General features: G+C 41.9%; 1 protein-coding gene across 1 annotated transcript in view; it reads left to right on the top strand.

Annotated features, from left to right (window-relative positions):
* LOC102020546 overlaps positions 1-20,898 on the top strand; it is a 113,523-nt gene that overhangs the window by 83,441 nt on the left and 9,184 nt on the right. Inside the window, exons 3-4 of the mRNA XM_005398983.1 lie at positions 6,861-6,972; positions 12,920-12,975. Of these exons, the coding sequence (XP_005399040.1) occupies positions 6,861-6,972; positions 12,920-12,975 (168 nt within the window). The remainder of the gene's footprint in view (positions 1-6,860; positions 6,973-12,919; positions 12,976-20,898) is intronic.

Genomic DNA, 20,898 nt, shown 5'->3' on the forward strand with positions numbered 1-20,898 from the left:
TACTTTAAAATCCTGCGTTGTGACTGATGTATGCTCCATTATCCTCTTTCCACTCCCTCCTCTATACTTTCTTCCTTAATTTTTTTATTGAAATGTTATAATATAAAAAAAATCATTGACTACGTATAAATCAATTGTCTGTGACATGTTACGGAGCAAAAGGAAACATTGTGATGCCAATAAGAGGCACTCAGTCTCATAAAACTTGTAATCAACTTCCAAGCCAAGACGTAAACTGTAATATATTGCTACAAACCTATAACAATAATAAACTATTTGAATTGCACCTTCACATTCTCAGTTGTTAATAACAAATAAGCATGGAAAATTTTTGACAGTCATTCATTTTAATGGCTGTCTGTTTGTTTATCAGAATATGTCAGCTGGCGTTATTGAATAGAGCCTTTTCCTCGGAAGGGTATGGAGACTGAGGAGAGAGGTGGGGGGATTCTAAGCTTTGAAAATTGACTTCACACAAAAAGGACTCCATGTACTACAAAAGTCTAAGAGCAATTTATTTATTTTAATTAGTACATGTTTATTGTAGGTAATGTTTACATTCCTTGTAGGGAATTGGTACATGTATATAATACATCTTGATTCCTTTATTTTCATCCCCTTTCCTGTCCCTCATCCATACTTTATCCTTTTCCCTTTTTTATATGTGTTTGCTGTACATAATGCTTACATTCCTATTAGAAAAACACAAATTCAAACAACACTGAGACTCCATCTTCCTCCAGAAAGAATGGTCATCATCAAGAAATTAAATTTTTTTTATCTTCAGTCAAAGGTTGACCAAGTATTTCTTTGGCTCTAAGTGAAAATTTAACAAGCAAGTCCTCACTCTGATTAATTTTTGTTTGGACTTTTATAGGTATCTGTCTTAATCACCTTTCCATTGTTAGGACAAAATATCTGTTGCCTAAGAGGAGATGTTTATTTTGGCTCACTGTTTCCATGGGCTCTGTCCATGGTTGGCTGGTTCCCAGGTAGAAACATCGTGGCGGAAAGGCCAAGCAGAGGACATCTGCTCACCTTTGGCAGCCTAGAAGCAGACAGAGAGAGAGAAGGAAACAGAGATAAGAATGCACCCTTTCAGGTCACTACAAACAATGAGGATTCCATCTACTGGAAAAAGATCTCCAACAAACCCCTCCCCCCGACAACAGAATATTCAGCTACTAAACTTATCAACAGATAAATCCACCAATCGATGATCCAATCAGTTTCCAAATACATGAGATTTCAAGGGGACATTTTAGAGCTAAACCATAACAACACCTAGTGCTGTGTTTAAAATCACTTCAAAATAGTGTTAAAACAACAGTCACTTATTTTATGAATAAATCTGGGAGTTAAGTGAGCTCAGCTAGACACTTCTCATGTGAGGTTTTTAATAAAGTTCTAGTGAGTCTGTGGCTGGGCTAGAGAGCTGAGCTTCTTTTAGAGAAGCTCTAAAAGAAGAAGCTTCTTTTAGAGCTGAGCTTCTTTTCACTCATGTTTAGGGTTGGGCTGGGAAGATTCAAACAGCTATGTGTGGGAAAAGATGGGATTCATTAAAGCTAGCTCACTCTTTCTTCCTTCCTCTTTTCTTTCTTTTTCTTTCTTTCTTTCTTTCTCTCTGCCTAGGTTGGCTTCAGGTAGCCAGATTTCTCACATGGCAACTGAAGGCTCAGAGTAATGGTCCTGAGGCACAGAAGGTGGGAACTGTGTTCCTTTCTATGGTCTCACATCTAGGATCACACTTCCACCAAGCCCTGTATTCCACAGTCAAGACTGCCTCACAGACACAGGACCAAGGGGAATAAACAGGATTCATATCTTGATAAGGACTCCACAAGTTTTCTATGCCATGTGGACCACTGTATGAAAGATGCTGCTACAAAATACAACCTGCACCCTAGATTTCCAGGGCACACTTACACGCTCCACGGTGAGGCCCCTAGCCTCACCCCCAGTAAGTGAACTTCCTTATTGGAAATGAAGTGAAACACCATGAGGTCAAGACTCACATTTCCAGAAGCTCTCGTCATGGTGTAGTGAGTCAATGGATGACTCTCAGACAAAATGAGGTCAGGGAAAGAATGTCTTGAATAGACTAAGAGACAGAAAGAACCTATGAAGAATTGTTATTCAAAATATGATTCACAGCCCAGCCATACTGCCTCCCCTGTTTGCTGGCCATAAATTCAGACTCTCAGGCTGCAGATTGACCCACTGAGTTGCTATCATCCCCAAATGACCATGTGCATGTAAACTTTGTGAGGTACCCTGTCTTAGAGGACTGTGCAGGATACAGCAATGACCATTGACTGAGTCCCATTTTTACCCAATGCATTCCTGGGATTACTGGGGGTTCTCTGTGGGATCTCTGTGACACCAGTGTTCTTTGGGAGCTGAACTGCAGAACCGCCACTCAACCCTCCCAGATGTCTCTCAGGAGACCCTGATGGTTCTGCCACATCCCCTGCCCAAGGTCTCAGGCCTGACACTGGCAAAATGAAGGCTTCTGGCCCCAGCCCTCATGGCATCCTTCTGACTTCCTCTTCTCTCCTCCTCCACAATCTCCCAGGTCTTGGGGAAGCAGGCGTTTGTCTTAGCTCATGGTCATCTCTGGCTGGAATTCCCCCCATTTCATAACCCACTTCATACTTTGCCTCATTCCCCACTGCATCCTAGCACCTGCAAAGGGGCCAGGTGCACAGAAGGGAGTTGATTGATAGCTGCAGAACAAAGGAATGCATGTGTGCATATGCCCAGCAAAGGAGCAGAGGACGAAACCACACACATGGGCTATGAGAACATAGGTCAGTGTTAACGGCCACCACATCTGCTCTCTGGTCAGGTGGCCTTGCACTGCCCACCCAGGGAGCTGCAATTGCCTCCTTGTCCTAGCTGCTCAGCAGGGAGATAGTGGCCTGCCACATCCTCAGGCTGTGTATGCTTTCACACATCTCTAAATCTGTCCTCCACCTTCTCTCAGACCACAGAAGTAAATGGGAAAAAAGAGGAGGAGGGGAAGGAAGATGTGTTAGTCAGCTCGGCATCACTGTGACAAAATACCTGAGGTGAACACCTTCAAAGCAGGAAAGGTTTGCTTTGGCTTTTGGTTTCAGAGGGGAGGAAAGGTTTGGCTTTGGCTTTTGGTGTTGGCCTGGTTGCTTTGGGACCTATGGCGAGGTAGTGCATTGTGGAGTAGCAGAAGGGGTTGGCAGAGGAAAGATGCTCACCTTGTGGCATCCAGGGAGCAGACAAAGAAGGAAAAGGAGCAAAGGAAGAGGCCAGGGACAAGATGTACCCTTCAGGTTATGCTCCTAAGACCGATTTCCTCCAACTGAGCTGCTACAGTCCACTCCGGCTATGGGGCCAAGAGATGGATTGGATCCTGAAGTCACGGACCTCATCAATGGATTAATCCTGATGAGGTCCGTGACTTCAGGATCCAATCCATCTCTTGGCCCCACTCTGAACACCGCCACAGTGAGGCCCAGGTCTTCATCACACGGGTCTTTGGGTAACACATCACATTTAAGCCATAACAGAGAAGGAGGAGGAGGAAAGGAAGGGGAGGGGGAAAGAAAAGAGAAGGAGAAAGGAAGGAAAGAGAAGGAGGAGGAGGAGCAGGAAGAAGAAAAGAAACAGGACTTGGGCAGAGGACGACGTCAGAGATCTGAAGAACCTGAGGCAGTGACACACCAGTGTCTATAGGTTCTACCTGGACAGGGCTGGGTGGAAGAGAAGCCCCCTCCCCCTGCCGGCCCACAGAAGTCAGTTCAGAAGCTGCAGAGCAGGGGTCACTGGCCAGAAGGGGTGGAGGTCGAAGAGCTCCCAAGAGAAGGAAAGGCCTGGGTATCTCAGTGCTGTCGCTCAACAGCTCGGCCAGAGAGCTCCAAAGGACCCCTCGTGGGAAAAATAAGTTTTGGACCTTGTAACTGCAAGGTGCCGTCTCTCGGTGGGTGTCGGCTTCAGGATAACGTTCCACAGGGAGTACAAACCAAGTAGTCTCTTAATGGTTTTAAGCTTTGTTTGTTGGGGTTATTTTCAAAATAATTGATGAATAAAAATTTGATTTGATACTAGCGGCCTTTAGAGCTGAAGGGTCTCAATCTGCAGTCAAAAATTCAACAAAGTAGGGTCTGTCAGCCAGAAGTCCCCATGGCTCGTTTATACAGGAGGTGAGGAGTATAGGGAACATCCACTGGGAGGCGCAGGAACGAAGAGCTTCAAGAGGATGACAGGTTTTCTCAGAGGCCAGGATTGGCTAATTACATACCATGTGACCCGATTAGTCCAACCTGTGCTGCCCTGCAGCGGCTGAATTTAGGAAAAGACCGGAATTGATCAAAAGATCAAGAAATCGATATCACTCTTATTTAAAAAGTCTCTAGGAACAGAAGTAACATACCCTGCTCTATAAAAATCTCCAATGCGTAGGGCAAAGATCCGATTATTTTGCATTTGCTTTCTCCTTCACTATAAAATCTTTAAAGTCAGCCAAAAGCCCTCTTGTTCATGAAAATGATGTCTATGTTAAGATGGTGTACAGTGCGTGGTCAGGATGACACTATTGACTGGGTTTCGGTTATGCATTGTTTTCAACTAGGAAATAATTTTAGCGGGGTTTGTGTTGGGTTGCTTTTTTTTTTTAAGTGTCATTAGTCGAGTGCACAGATTGCATAACCCTTCTCAGAGCAGGCTCAGTCATGAGGAACCACGTAGATTGGAAAAAGAAACACATTACTGCACACCCGGAAAGGCGCCTTTGTAAAAGCACAGGGAGTGGGAAGGGTGCGTCCGGATCAATCAGTCTCAAACACAGGATTAGATACTATCAAAACAGGTCTCACTGGAGCTATGAGCTATCAGCTCTCAAGCTCAGCTGCTTCCTAGATGCATCAACCTTTCCATTAAAAGACACAATCTTGGTAGAGTTATTTTGCAGAGACTTAAGGGAAATAATAATTTTAGAATGTTCACATCTTCTTCCATGCAACAAAAGAAAAGGGCTCTCTATCCGGGTAGCATGTGCACTTTGAAAAAGATAAAGCCATTCATGTTGAAAGGAAAATAAAACAAGTTTTAGTACTCATGAATACAATGGCTGTTGCTATGTCCAACCTGGTGGCTTGTTCACACTTTTGGAACTATTAGAGATCTCCTGCGAGGCAGAGGAAGCAAGTTTTGTGTTCTTGTGAGCCGTAATACCTATACCATGAGACATGGCAATTCTTCTGTTTCAAGCTATGCTAAGTGAGGATAGAACCTGAGTGACATTATATGAGTATGGAAATTATATAAATGAGTTGTCTAGGCAAAAACAATTGTTAAGTCAGACTACCTATTTCCTAACTCACAAGGTTTGCCCATAGTAACAAACTCATTTGTAGATGTTGGGCAATCTGATAAAAGGTGACTTGTTACCGCTACTGTTCAGAAATACATGCATATTACAAGTGAATTCTTTTCACAAACTCCTGACTTGGAAGGCAGTAATGGTACCTAGTAGCTTGTAAAATCTTTCCATGGTGGATAATGAACCTTTATTTTGTTTTATTTTTGGTGTTTTGTCATTCTTTTTGTTTATCTGTTTTTGAGAAAAGAGTTACAATTTGGAAAGATTAATGAAAAATTTAAAGCTTAGTAGTTAAAACCACCAGCCTATTCCAAGGCAGACCCTCACTTGAGTAAGCCATCCAAAATGTAACTTAGGCCCCCTGCCCTAATCCATCCCAATGCGTCACAAAGCTTTTATGCAGTTACTCTGCAGAAGTTTATTTGCATCAAAGGTGAGAAAATTTTATTTCTCAAATCCTCATAAGGAAGGATAGTTCATAAAAGCTCAGCACAATTCTGATTTTACACAAATACATCGGTCAGCACAAATGAAAATGTTCACATGTTAAAAAATATCACCATCGTTTAGTATCAACAGGAAACCTCCTCAGAAAAGCAAGGAAGAATGAGACACAAGGCAGAGATGTCCAGCCCTTTGGCGCCTTCCCATCCAGCAACCTGAGTCCCCACACATCCTTCTGCCCATCCCTAGGTGTGCGGCTCCGAGTGTAAGAAAGTTGGTCACGCAGGTTTATTTCCTACAACTGCTGCAGTGTGACACCACCCTGCTTCTGGCCCTGAGGAAAAGTTCTCTTTCCTTCCAGCAAGATAATGTTTTAAAAAGCTGACTTTTAAACCTCTTACTGAATTTTTTAATGGATTAAATTCATCATGTCACCAGCTGCTGTGCTGCTAATAGAGCCATAAAACACTGTATTAAAGGATTACCCATGCAAAATTTCCTCTGGTGCTAATGTGAATTTTAATACTTTTAACATTTAGTTGAGATGGGAATGTCCAAGAACAGCTTGTTCAATAGGTTGTTCTATAAAATTAAGTTCCTCGTCTCATCAGAAATGCCAGGACTCCATTAAGTTAAAATTTTACAGAGAGGCTAAGATGATTCACTGTGCAGCATTTGTGTGGAGGGAGACAACATCTGCTTCTACATTACTGCTATGAAAAAAAAAGAAAGAAAAGGAGAGAAAAGCAAAACAATCGCAAATCCCGTAAGGTCAAAGAAGAAAATGCTAACTTCAGATCTGTGGAAGGTCAGTTTCTCCAACACCCAAAATGCTGCTGATTGGAAACACCTGAGTTTGTGTCCCCTTGAATGTCATTTGTCAGAAGGGCAAAAGGTCTGAAAATGTACAAAGTGGAGATTACACAAAATCCCGCAGATATGAGACTTTGCATAACAAAATGTGATAGGTGTATATAGGAGACAGGAAAGGAAGCAGAGGGTGGAAAATTCACAGGAAAAAATGCTCAAAATGATGCAATACAATTTCTCTGTTCTGCAGGTGGCAACGCCAAGAGCTTGAGAGTGTCCAGCTTACCCAAGGTCATGCAGCTAACCAGAAACAGATCAAAGGACAAAACCCAGGTCTCCCGACACCCACACGAAGGAAGCAGGTGCCTGCCTTACCTATCTATAAATACAAATGCATTGACTTTGCTCATATGAAATGGCTTTCATATTAAACAACAATAAAGAATCAATATGTACACAGTGATATAGTCAGGATTTTCCTTAGAAAAGATTAGAAATAAAATAACAAAGCTACCTATATTGCACATTGTTTCCAAAGTAGCTCTCAATCGACCACCTTCCAAATATTTACCTTACAATTTTATATTCTTAGTTCTGTCTCCTTTTCTATTCAGAATGACCCTTCAGATCCCAACTGTAGCTCTTACCCATACATCTGAAAGGTGACAACAATTTCCTCATTTCCTAAAGAAATCGCATCTTAAATGAGGTTAGAAAGTCAATACAGACTTTGTCTTGAATGTTGCTCAATAATCAGTTTCGAAGCACTCATCAACAGAGGCTCCAAATTCTCACAATTAAACTGGACATTAGGATGTGTACTGTGCCTTATTTGAAAATACAACCCAGGGATAATCAGTTTTAATCAAAATTCTCCAAAGCCAAGGTTTTTGCCTGGGCTAAATTTTGTCCACAGCTCCATATTTTGTACTCTGTATGTATTACTGCTCCGAGATCCTGTCATTTCTTATCAGAATGAGAAAGGCTAAAGAGATAATATTTCAATAACATACTGGCCTGATCATAAAATAACTCAATGGAAATGTGTAACTGCCTCAGGCGGCCTGGCAGGGTACTCAGCAGTCAGATGATTTCTATTCTAGGGGTTTTTTTTTATGGCTACATTTTCTGTTATATCAGACATCCCCTCAAGTCTTAGTTATGCTTTTATTCAAAAGGGAGAACCACGGTATAAAGACCTACAAAACTTATTATGATATATTGCTATAAAGAAATAAAAATAGCTGCCACAGTAGCATATTGAGAAGGACAGGGCTGCTATGTTAATTGACCTTTTCCTATCTCATCCACCAGGGCTGAGGCCTGAGTTTCTCGGTTGCTAGGCAACTGGGGTCACAGTTTTCAGGTCTTAAATGCACAACCTAGTCAAAAAGAAGATGTGATCTTCAGAGAGAAAGCAGATACTCGAAGCAGCAAGAATTGCAATAGGCACGGAGGGGTTTGATTTTTTTTTTTTTTCATCACACTAAAGGCTGAAATGGAGAAACTTTGACATTTGTTGAAAGATTATGGGAACAGATTTTTAAGTTCTGGTGATTAGAATCTATTGCTGAAACAATATGAAGGAAATACAGTCAAGCTTCTCTTTGATAAACGCCTTGACATACGGCTTAGGATTGTCGCTGCCGGTAGAATGATGATCAAACTCTCATTTGGAACACATTGGCACACAGACATGTCAAAAACACAGAATGATCTCAGAAGATGAATTCAGGGGCTTATTTGCAGGTGAGGGATTTGGGCTTTTTTAAAAAAATTCTTTCACAAACATTCCTGCATTCTGCCGTGTTTAATGACAGTGCTGCAGGCGGCGCACTAGCCCCTAAAGGTCACCGGCAAGAGAGCTCATTCCCTACCCCTTCCTCCACCACCAAGTCCACCTTTAAACTTTAATAAAGGGCATTAGAGAGAACCTATTTCTCAACCAGAAAAGAACCGTGCTTCCCTATCTAATTGCATCTGACAATATATTCCATAGATACGCCTTTAACTTCAGTGAGACATGCATATCACTTCCCATTACACATCGATCGTGGCAATTTTGCTTTTAAGAAAGAATTTGGTAGATTTACCAAGTTAGAAGTGTCCAAAAATAAGCAAAGGAGGACTTTTGAGCTTCCCATTTCACAATTTATTCGAATATCTTTGCTGTATGTATTTTATTTCGCTTTATTTCAGTACTCACTCTGTAACTATCATACTGTTTGGGAAAACACGTAGTTATGAACTCTTAAAGTTTTGATTTTCTTGATGGGAGGTTTTGGAGGAAAGAAGGAAAAAGGGTGTGTGTGCACGTGTGCATGTTTTAGAGGAGTAATTATATACTGCAGAGGAATAATTTGGCAGCCAGACTTTAAAGAGAAAGATCGAAGGGTTTTGTGGGGTTTTTCACTGTGGGCCATGTCTAAGTTCTTATAGGTCCCACATGATTTCAGCCCAACTACTAGATAGACATCCCAGCTCATATAAATAGCAATGAGATAGCCAGGGGGCAAGTCCCGCGCCCGGAGACTGTGGCTGTCAGATAACTCTAATGATTTCTTTGGCCCTTCAGGGTGAAAAATTTACTTCATACTTTTTTTGTCTAATATTTGCCGTTTTCCTTTCCCTGAAGATAACTGTCATTTTTAGATATGTCTGCTGCCTTTTCCAAGTTGTCAGTCTGGAAAGAACATAAAATCGAGGCAGCTGGATGAAGATACAGACAGAAATAGCACTAAAGTTCAGACGGCACACTCAGGTCTGAGAAAGAGAATGTTCCAGAATGATCCAGAATGACCTCACTCCTGCAGGCATCCTCCTCTAAGCTGTGCGCGCCCGGCTTATGGTGATTCCCACATCCTGCTTTGTGTTATATCCTGGGCACAACCTCCTGACACTCATAGGTCACAGAGGGCAGAAATTGGGAGTGGGGGGGCAGCTTCTTCCAGAGCAGCTCCTGCAAGCCTGGAGCCAATCTCAGGGGGAGGATGCTCCGAACTGTGCACAGTAAGCAGAAACTGGCTGGCTCGTCTCCAAGGAAATAAACGCAAACAGAGAATAAGGATTTAGAAACTTCACTGCAGTTGAATGGAGTCACTCTGTGCCTGTTAAACACAATAAAAATATTTGAATCTGTGCTCCATATATCCTTCTCCATTCAATTTATTTTCTAGTAGTTCTTTCTATTAATAGATTGTTTTACAAAAGCATGGCTCCACAACAGAATGGTTTTTTTTTTTTTTTTTTTTTTTTTTTTTCTAACTGCCTCTTGAGAAGAACTACCCAAAGCTGAGGTCATTATTCCCAACTTGCCACAGTCCTCATAAAAGCGTTATAAATCAAGCCTCTGGTACAAGGCTCTTGCAGTAGGCAAGCAGGAGCCCACTGAGGGGCCCATTAAGACCCTTTATGCCTCAAATGTGTTTCCTTTAAATGCCACGTATTAGCATTTTTTTTTTTTTGAATTAGTTGTTCTTTCTCTGAGTTTCTGAGAGACCAATCAAGGCAGACACAGTGATACCCGTGTGGACTCACTGATTTTCTCTGTGTGCAAAAGGGAGATGTTTAGCACCGCAAGAGGGGAAAAAATGAAGGAAAAAAAAGAACTGAACTGAACTGAATGTAGGGCTTGAGGGAGACTCCACGACTCTTGGTCCCGGAAGGAGTCTGTGGCTGCCACATGGTTTCGGTCTGTACACCTCACCTGCTCTCCATTAACTGTCCTCTCCCCACCGCCGCCCCGGGGACAGGTCCTGACCTTCTCACTGGCTGCTCCTGCTCTCCTCCAGCTGGGCAGAAATTCCTCCAGAGCACAGCTGGGGTTTGTTCCACGCTGGACTTTGTTCTCGGATCCATTCTCCACCTCTCCCCGCCCTGCCCTGAGCCGCAGGAATGGTGGCTTCTGACCACCTTGAGCTCTTGGCTTCCACTTAGTTATACTCTGTGGAGGGGCTGGCAGAGCTCTGGATTGGAGCGCAAGAGGAAGCGGAATCCATGGATTCAGTCCTCCTCTACTCAGTTGAGCATTGCTAGGGAGAAGGGCATGTGTCCAGGATTCCGGCTTCTACCAAACAGCCTCCGCTGTGGTTTAAGAATCTAGAGCAACCCATGGAGCCAGCTGCTGGGTCTGATAACATCGTTTGCCCGTGGAGCTCCACTCTGTCCTGAGTCCCGAGTCGTGGAGCATCTCATTGTCCTGTCCGTCTCCTCAGTCCACCTCCATCCCCCATTCCCTATGTTAAATTCTCTGTTTTGAATTCTCTCCGTTTGAGGAGCCAGTGTGATCATTATTCTCTTGACTTGATACATGTGCTTGATTTTCTTCTAGGTAAGAGACCCAGTCGTATGGACGGCTGTATAACCAATACCAGGTCTATGCTGGGTAAAATGATTTCTGGCAAGGAATATGCACACGTTGATGACAAACTCCCGCCTGGGCTGGAAGCTCTGTAGGCATCAGGACCCTGTCTTGTCCTCCACTGAGTCCCTAGGGCCTAACATAGCACTAGTGCATTCTTGAAGATTGCTTATATATTGTCCCTTTCAAAACAGAAAAGGAATATTTTACATGAATATTTTTTGAAGACAACATTAATATGTTCATTCTCTACTGTGAAAAGTGAAGCCTAAAAGTTTCACTTAGTGTTTTTAAACCACAGGAATCCCTGGTCGTTTTGATGATTTTTTTTTTTTTTTTTTTTTGGGTTGTTCAATCACTGGCCTGCCATTTCAGTGTGGCACGAACCCAGAGGAACATAATTTTGAAATCAGACCCCCAAAAGTTGATCAGATTTGCCTTCAAAAAGGAAGAAATAATTTCAGTCGAATTCCTTGCTGAAACCTAAATTTAGCTAGTCAATGTCTTATCTGGGCAAAGTGTACTTACTTGTAAGAGGTAAATTATCACATCATAAAACTGTCTAGTAGGATTCTAGCTGTTTGAGGTGTTAAATACCTGTGTCACCTTTAAAGAAAACTACTTTTGACATTTACTTCTTAGAAGAAAGGCAGGTGCTAAAGGAGGCAGGGGTGGCCTGAGGCAAAACTGGGCCGTAGTGGGAGACCTTGCGTTCCCCCCTCTGGAGCTCTGCCACTGGCTCCCACCTCCCCACCTCCCGTGCAGGACCTGTGCTTCATTTTCACTGAGCTACAAGTGACTGATAACAGCTTAGAAATTTATCCCATCCTGGAATGTGTACATTTTTATAGTAATCAGCTGGGTGAGGTGTTTCTCGAATGTTAGCATCAGAATCACCTGGGAGACTGCCGAAATCCAGACAGTGGTGCCCCGTGCAGGATTCTCTCTGGTAGCTCTGGGTGGCATCCTCCTGTTTGCATTTTTAACCAAATTCCCAAGTGCCCCTGCTACTGCTGTGCGGAAGCCGCCCTTCCAGGACCCCTGGATGAGTGGACCCCATCAAGCTGCCTGAGGCAGCTTTCGCCCTTCTCCCTGTGAGGCTTGCCTGTTTCTGCTTTCCCCACACGGGTGAGAGCATCAGAATTTTAAAAATAATCCGATAGACTACCAAACATTACTTGAAAGATGTGAAATCCTGTGCATTTCTCCCCCAGAAGTCTCACTTATCAGTGCTGTGGAATTTTTTAAAAGCTCCTCCTGGGGTCCTGAGACTCAGGCCTTCGGGAGGCCTCTGGCAGGAAGCAACATGCAGAGAAAATATGTCCCCCTACATCCGGCCAAGCTCAGCTCCATCCCAGGCCCCTATGTCACTGCCTGTGGACCACTAGAGCAGGGACTGGCAGCCTGTAAGCCTCCATGCGTTAATCTTCAACATCCTCTCCTAAAATCGCCTCTTGTTGGCAGTATTCTGCCTACCTAGAAGGCCACCCCAACTCTGATCTCTGCAAGAGAGAAGGAGCGAACACACTGCACCTTCCGTGACAGTCTTAATTATGAGACCCTCCATAAAATTTCAAGGCTGAGGGAACAAACCTTAATCTTTTTTCTTTGCAAAACAAACACTCTGCTTACTACTTGCGTCCTTGCAAAGCAAAAGCTGCTTGAGTGAGCAACATAACCCATTTTGCAGACTCTTTAACTACAGGAAAGGCTGTGTTGGCTGATTATTTTGAGCCCTGGGCTTTACTGTGGCATCCCTCACCCCAATCTCTGTTTTTTTAATTGGAGAAAAGCCTACTAACAAAAAAAAAAAAAACATGAGAAAAAGAAATTAGATTCATCCTTCTAAACCTGTCAGATTGATTAATAGATTTTATAGTCCCCTCTTGCCACAAGAAAATGATGTGTGACTTAGCAGTTCACTTAATTTGTTCAATAAACAATTTCAGAATGCTAGACGCTCGGGCGATGAAGATGAATACCACCACGTCCTCAGAGTGTTCAGGTCAGTGACAGTAATGGCTGTTTAAGCAAATTTCTTGAATAAAATGTTGCAGGTGCCTAAACAGAAGCACGTAGAGTTCAGTGTCTCACAGAGAAGTATATACACTATATCCGAGCACGTGTGTGTGTGTGTGTGTGTGTGTGTGTGTGTTTCAGGACTAGGGATGGACAATTGAACCCAGGGCCTTCGCATTGAGTTACATCCCCAGGCCTTTGTTTTTATGTTATTTTGAGACAGGGTGTTTTTAGGCTGCTAACTGCCCAGACTGGGCTTGAACTTGCAGTCCCCCTGTTTCAGCCTCCCAGAGGGTTGGTATTATGGTTTGTGTCTGGATGTCCATGTCCACCACTCATCCCCCATCCCCACCCAAAAGCCTCATGCAATCATGAGGTGGGCTTCTAGAGTTTTTGATTGATCCATGGTTCAGTGTTGGGATTATGGGTGTGTACTACACTCGCCCCAGATGAGAGATTAGTCGAAACACTGCTTTCTGAATTTCGAGCATGCATAAAAATTCTCAGAAAGCTTGATTAAACACACAAACACACACCACCACCACCACCATCATCATCATCATCTTCCTTTTGGTCTCCCCCAGCCCAGAAAATCAGGAAAAGAATCCCAGAATATACATTTCCACCACATTCCCATGCAGTGACAATGACCTTGAACCTCACTTTGGATGACCAGGAGTTAGGAGTGGGCTAAGCCAGGGGTGGCGAAATGCATTCTGCAGCGACTGGCAAAGTCACGAGGCAGGCAGACATTCAGTTGAACAAAGGCAGAAGACCCTGAAGAGGCGACATGATGACTGGGGGGCAACAGAACAGAGAAAGAGATGGAGGCTTCAGACTCGGACCTGAGTTCAAATTTCAGCTGTGCGGCTTAATCAGGTGATCTCAAGCAAGTCACCCAACCTCTCAGACAACTTTTCCCTGCCACTTGGGGAACAGTGCCTAAGTGCCAGAATTTTTACAAGAGTAAGGTGATAATGTAGGTAAGAGGGTTTGGTATTGGTGCCAGCATGTAGTAGGTCCCCTCGCCTTCCAGAGAGGAGACGTGAAGACTGGCATTTAGAAAAGTAAATTTCACAGTAGGACGATTATGATAAATGCTATATTCATGACAAAAATCAAGCACAATGGAAGAAGACTGTTCACACCAGCCGCCTCGCAGGGATATTTTGAAGGTTAAATGAAATAATACAACTCAAGTCCTCGACGTGTTTATTAATAGACACTCAACAGTGTTGATGTCTTTCTCCCTCCCTCCTCTTAACTCAAACTGAGATTTCTGGGAAAGCATCACGAAGCAGCTATGCAAAGCAAAACCAAATTCAAATTCTGACCCAGCATGATGGGACACACCACTCCTAATCCCAGTACTCGGAGAGGCTTGAGACAGGAGGATCATAACTTCAACCCCAGCCTGAGCAACTTATCAATTTAGTGAGACCCTGTCTCCAAATTAAAATTTTCTAAAAAAGGGCTGGGGATGTAGCTCAACATAAATGCCCCGCATTCTGCTAAGCTAAACTAGGTATTGCTTTTGTGAGCTTCCCAAATGTTTGGAAGAAGTAATCTTTGGTCAGGTTGCCCCTACCTGGACAGCATTCCCGAGTACTTAGAGACCGCGACAGTGTTCAGCATCACGGATTTGAAGGCATTGTTACCTCCCCTGCAGCCAAAAGGGTCCTGTCTGCGCTTGATGAAAGGCAAGGGAGAACCTGCTGAAGTGTAACATTTAGGATCAGAAACCTGAAAATGCTTTTTAAAATTCTATTGGAAAAATCATGAAAGCTGCTTTGGTCAAAATCACTGTGCATGTAAGAGGCTTTTTGAACTTTTTACCTTTTGGTGATGCTTTTGATCTGCAACGCACATGATCTCATTAAAAGCATATTATTTAGTTTAAACTTCGAACGCTTACCATTTTTCCCAAGTAGCCTGAGGCCCCGGGGCAGTGTAACGCAGCTCATGCAAGCTTTATGTCATGGCAACGTGTCATAAAGTATCTGCCAGGATATTGCTGCAGAGGTATGCTGGGGAGAGGGATTCTTTGCTCAGATGCTGGAGACAGCTTTGCGAGGTGAGGTCAGGCTCACCTGCCAATGAAGTGAATCCTAATTACTCAGGAATGCTCAGCCTGGGCTGGCTGACACCCAGGGCAATCAATCTTAGAAGAGCCAGAGACACCTGGTTTTCAGAGCTTCCTGACTTTCCTAGGTCCAGTTAATTGTCTTGTTTCTCAATCCCCAAACCGTCTTTGGAGAAAAAGTACAATTTAAATCGAGAAAACTCTGTGGCTTCCCCTTCTATACTGAAGACATGATTGTTAATGTGAATGCAATTATTCATATTACTCCTTATTTTCATTATGTTTGATAGAGCTTATTGTTTTGATTCTTGATATCTTCCTAAGTGACAGGTGAAAAATAAACAGAAAACAGAACTTCAGGGCAGGCATCTGCTTAACTCTGACTCAGAATCACTGCAAACCAATGTAAATAGAATGCCAGAAACTGTTAGTTTATTTTCAGGGTGATATTTTTCCAAAGTGAGGTCACTTTCTCTCCATACGTAAGTCATCCCCTTTCTACTTCAATAATGGAATTAAGCAGGGGGAGGATACATTGTCCCTTTTATGATTTAGCCCCAAGGAAAGATCTGAGTAGGACCTGGTATGACAAAATGTTCAGAGGCTGGAGGTTCTGCTGACCCGAACCTCCTGCAGCTTCTGACATCATACCCCACCAGAGGCAGGGAGATGCAGGCAAGGGAAAAACAGGAAGGGGTGGTGTTTCAATCAAAAATCTCCAGAGAGACATAACCAGTAGGATGGATGGGTGCATGGATGGGTGGATAGATAGAGTAGATTGGATAGATGATAGATAGATAGATAGATAGATAGATGACAGATAGGATAGAGATATGTGTATAGAGATATATATGTGTAAAAACACACATAAATGTACATATATTGAAAAATATTATGAGGAAATAGCTCACATATAGATGCTACCATGTCCCATGGTCTTCCGCCATCTGCAACACGGAGTTCTAGGAAAGTGAGTACAAAAACCTGAGAACCAGGGAGGGTAATGGCATAAATCTTAGTCCAAGGACAAAAGATGGGATGAGATGTCCCTGTTCAAGCAGGGAGGCAAGCTTCCTCCTTCCTCCCCTTTTGGGATAGTCAAGCCCTGAAGAGCTTACAGTATACAGTGCCTGCACACGTTAGGGAACCAGATCTACTTTAATGACTTCACTAACTCAGACGTAATCTCATCCAGAAACACCCTCATGGGCACATCCAGAAATAATGTTTAATGTTATCTTCTTTTATCAGGAGTTCCTCCTAAAGATTGGCTTTTTTTTTTTTATTGGCCAGAATTAAGAAACCTGGCCACTGCTAGCTGCAAAGGAAACTGAAGATTAGAAAGCAGGATGATTATAATCGCTTGGATCCACAAGTCATCCCCAAGAACAGGTTACATTTCCAGCACAAACAAGATAGAGGTTCCATTAGCAAGAAAGAAAGGGGGAATTTATACTGGGTAGGTAGATAACTAACAGAGGCTGCCCACACTCTGCACCGAGGGAACTGAAAACCTTATCATAAAGCATGATAAGATTCATGGAGGTAAGCAGAACCTTCTAGATATCTCAGTATCTTAAAGAAAATTAAGATTTGTTAGGGTTATGAGCGAGTCAAGGTGTGATTATGGTCTAGAAGGAAAGATGTTTAACTCAGAGTCCGGCTCATAGTAACCCCACACTCTCACAAAATACCTAAGCACAAAGCTTTGGGCTCAATCCCAGAGAGAGAGGGAGACAGAGAGACAGAGGATGAGAGAGAGAGAGAGACCCCAAGGCTGCTTCTCTTCCTCAGGCCCATGGCAGAGACCCAGAGAGTGCACAATCGTCTGCCAAGAGCAGGGACCCCTCAAACTTTTGTCCCATGGTCTTCCACCATCTGCAACATGAAATGAAATGCTCTCAAAAAGCAGCCTTTAAAACCATCCACAGGAGTAGCAATCTGGTCTCGTTCTTAAGAACATTACCAACTCTTGGGTTTCCACACAGAGAGGCGTAAAATTATTTACTTTTTAAGCAGCAACATAGAGGGGAAATGCAAAACTCCAAGGTGAACTCTAGCACATTCCCTCCGATAAGTTACCTACAAATAATTTCAAGATGCCTCCACTAGGAAATCACATGTGACTTCAACTAACAGTCTCCATGTTCTGTGCTTTGCCCAGTAGCACAGTCAACTCAGAACAACAGGAGTAGCAGAGGGGAAAACTTCACAGTAAATTAAGTACAATTAGCAGAGCAAACATCAACACTACCAGCCCAGTAAAGAAGTAATCACTCAGCCTTCATCCCCAGCACCCAGTAAGACTTGAACCATTTCTCAAATCAGTGATCACATCGCAAACACTCTTCTAAATTAGGGAATGCTCATTAAGGGTGCCTTAATGACATTAAACTTCAGCCTCTGCAAAGAAGTAGAGGTAATAAAGCTATCCCAGAAGTGACAGCTTATATTTTTTATCCAAATGGTCAAAAAGAGCTAAGTACTTTCTACTGCTTTAATAAGCTAGGCTTGTTTAAATGCTCCTTTAAGAAGCATTTCCTTAGATGATGGACATAAAGAACTGGAGGAGGCCTTTGAAAGAATCTATTTCTGCTCTCTCATTTAACAAATACAAAGAGTGAGCCCCAGATATTTCATATTATTTTCACAATGTCTTATAGTTAGTTGCTTGCAAAATTAGCTTAACATACAGCAAATACAGTCAGAATAAACCTCATTAGACAGAAGTTTAACAGCATTTCTGCTGCTGGGATTTTAGCCACCACGGCAGGTACCAGGAAGGACCCTGAGTCCAGGTAAATGAGCAGAATTATGACAAGAGAATCAACGTTGCTGACATCTTGCTGCAGACTTCTAACCTCCAGAACTGGGAGATAAGAAATTTCTGTCACTAAAGCCACCCAGTTTTGTGATATTTTATTATGACTCCACATAGTTTTATCAGACTTAGAAAATGAAATACAGGCCATCCAGTTACATTTGAATTTCAAATGAGCAATGAACAACTTTTTTAGTATTAGTATGTCCCATGCAATATATAGGACATACTGACTCTAAGAAGAATAAATGTGTTTTATCCAAAATTCAAGTTCATCAATTGAATTCAAGTTCACTGTTCAATTCAATTCAATGAACACCCTGTATGTTATCCACCAATCCTAACTCAAGTCCTGTGAGGATGATAGCAAGAAGTGTTGAGGGTTGCTAACCCGAAAGGATTTATTAGTTTCCTAGGGCTGTGGTAACACAGTACCACAAACTGTGTGGCTTAAACATAGAAATGTACTGTTCCAACAAGTTTTGGAGGCTGTAAGGTGCCATCAAACCGCATCTCCCTAGCTTCTCTTTTCAATTGCAGACACATCATTCCCATCTTTACCTTTAGGTTTGTAGGGCATTTTCTCTGTGTGATGTCTCTGGGTTCAAAATTCCTCATGTAATAAAAACATCATTGACGTTAGATTAGGGTCCAACCTAATGGCCTCATGTTTAATTACTTCTGCAATGATCCCACCTTCAACCAAAGTTGCATTCTGCAGTTTGGGGACTAAGACATCAAAATATGGAGAGGGAGAGCATTATTCAACTAAAGCAAATCAATGCAGACTATGTGCCTCTTGTAACATGCAGCTAAGTATAATGGCTCATAAAAGATTACACCAGAGGGTTCTGATAGCCAGCACTGTTTCTCTCTCATCCAGCACAAAAGATACCTCTTGACTGGTTTGATGAGAAACATACAAAGTTTCTGACTTACAGTGATCTGACTTATATTTTTTTTACTTTATTTATGACAGCATAAAAGTGGTACATATTCAGCAGAAACCATGCTTGGAATCTTGAATTTGGATCTCTTTCCAGGCTGGCTGTGTGCATGTCAATCCTCTCTCACAGTGCCGGGTGGCAGCAACTACTACAGCTCCCAGGCAGCCATGTGGTCCCCGGGGATGCAACACACTCTCTGCATTGGCTGTAATGCTAGGATGCATGCTCAGGAGGCTGGGAGTAGGCAATTTCAATTCAGCATATTTCGGACTTACCTTATATCCATGAGGATGAAGCCGCATTATACTATATTTCATCTATAAGCATGTATGTTTCAAAAGAAACTTGGATCTTTTTCAGTCACTTGCTGTTTTTCTCCAGATGTACCCTTTCTGAATGTGCACCAAAGACTGTAGGTGTCACTCACACCTACATAGAGTGTTAAGTCATCTGGCTTTGCACAAAAAACAGACAAGGAAGGGCTTATTACACTATAATAGGACATTATGCCCTTGATATGGCATTTCACTGACACCATTATGTTAGAAATAAATTAACAACATATCGTATCTTTGACTTAAGGTGATAAAATCATTTCAGAATAAAGACATTGAAGTTTCAAGCCTAGAAATAAATCATATATCTTATTTTACATCTCTATATGGAAAAGAATACTCACAATTAATATTTTTAAGCAATCAAGCTAATGTACTTTATTTTTATCTAACAGACTCTGTTTCATTTTCTATTTGGATAGAATGTCAAAGTAGAATTTCGCTTTTAAGACTATAACCAATTAAAAGCCTCAATCTCAGGGACCCTAAGGGGCAGGACAGGTTAAATAAAAGTATTATTATTTAGGGACAAAAGCTTATGAAAAGCTATTGCAAGAGAGGTACAATTTATGTCCAAAAGTTTCAGACAGAACAAAATGAAAATTTGATTGGGATTGGGAAAATATGTGATTGCAAATCCAATTTCACCAAACCAGCTTCAGAATTCTACTTCATCAGGCTAATTGAGCTGAGCTATCTAAAATTATATTCACCCTGACTTTAAAGACAATCTTTTTGCAAAATGACAAAAGATATACCATAAACCAAACCCTAAACTTAACCCTAAATTACCATTTCTGTACAGCTTTCTCTTCAGTGATACCGATAATAATATCCCTCACCTAATGAAACAGTATAAGACAACATGAAGGGCTTACAATCCTATACCTGGCTCACTGAACATACAAAACTAGATTTTCCAGCTAGAACTGTATGATAGACTTACAGTCCAAACATGGTGACCATAGCTTAGAATGTAAGATCTTACCTAGGTTTAAGAAAAGCAAGATTAACCCTTGTAATATTTTGTGGCCACTGTTGATTTTACTCTACCAAATAAATAAAATGCATCTGCATAAACAGAACATTTGATTAAACATCAGATTACAGAAATCAGTGTTTATTGGAAAAATGAACAGGGAGTCCATAAAGATTAAATCACTTCTAGTATCTTAATAAACAGCCTCTCATAGTTCTGCAGCTAAAAATGACATAATTCTTAGATATAGCTCTCAGTATTATCTGAATATAACTAAATATTATTGGTATAATTTAATGGCAAATGTTCATGGATAGATATGATTCAAGAAGCCCCGTGAGAAGAGATTAACCATTTTAACTTTAAAAATTATTTTTGATCTTCAGACAGACTAATGGTACCTCATGGGTATTCTTTGTGTCAGTCCATGCTGGATCATCGGCTGGTGGACTACTGTACCACCATCACTGCCACCACTGAATTCCAGCAAAACAAAATGCTTTTGGAGAATGTTGGGTTTGGCTTATTGTTTGTTTTTGTTTATGCTCAAAATTTATCAAAACTAATTAAGCAACATAAAAATATGAAACTAAGCGTAGGTCTTCTACTTGAATGCTGTTATTACTATCAATTTAACATGATTATTTTACTTTGCCTTTTTTTTTTTTTTTTTTTTTTTTTTGGTTTTGATTCTTTTTTTAATGGCCAAGATGTAACTGGCATTTATATGAAAGCTTTTAACCC

This window comes from Chinchilla lanigera, unplaced genomic scaffold (genome assembly GCF_000276665.1).
Source record: "Chinchilla lanigera isolate Chin_1 unplaced genomic scaffold, ChiLan1.0 scaffold00064, whole genome shotgun sequence".
Taxonomy (NCBI): Eukaryota; Metazoa; Chordata; class Mammalia; order Rodentia; family Chinchillidae; genus Chinchilla; species Chinchilla lanigera.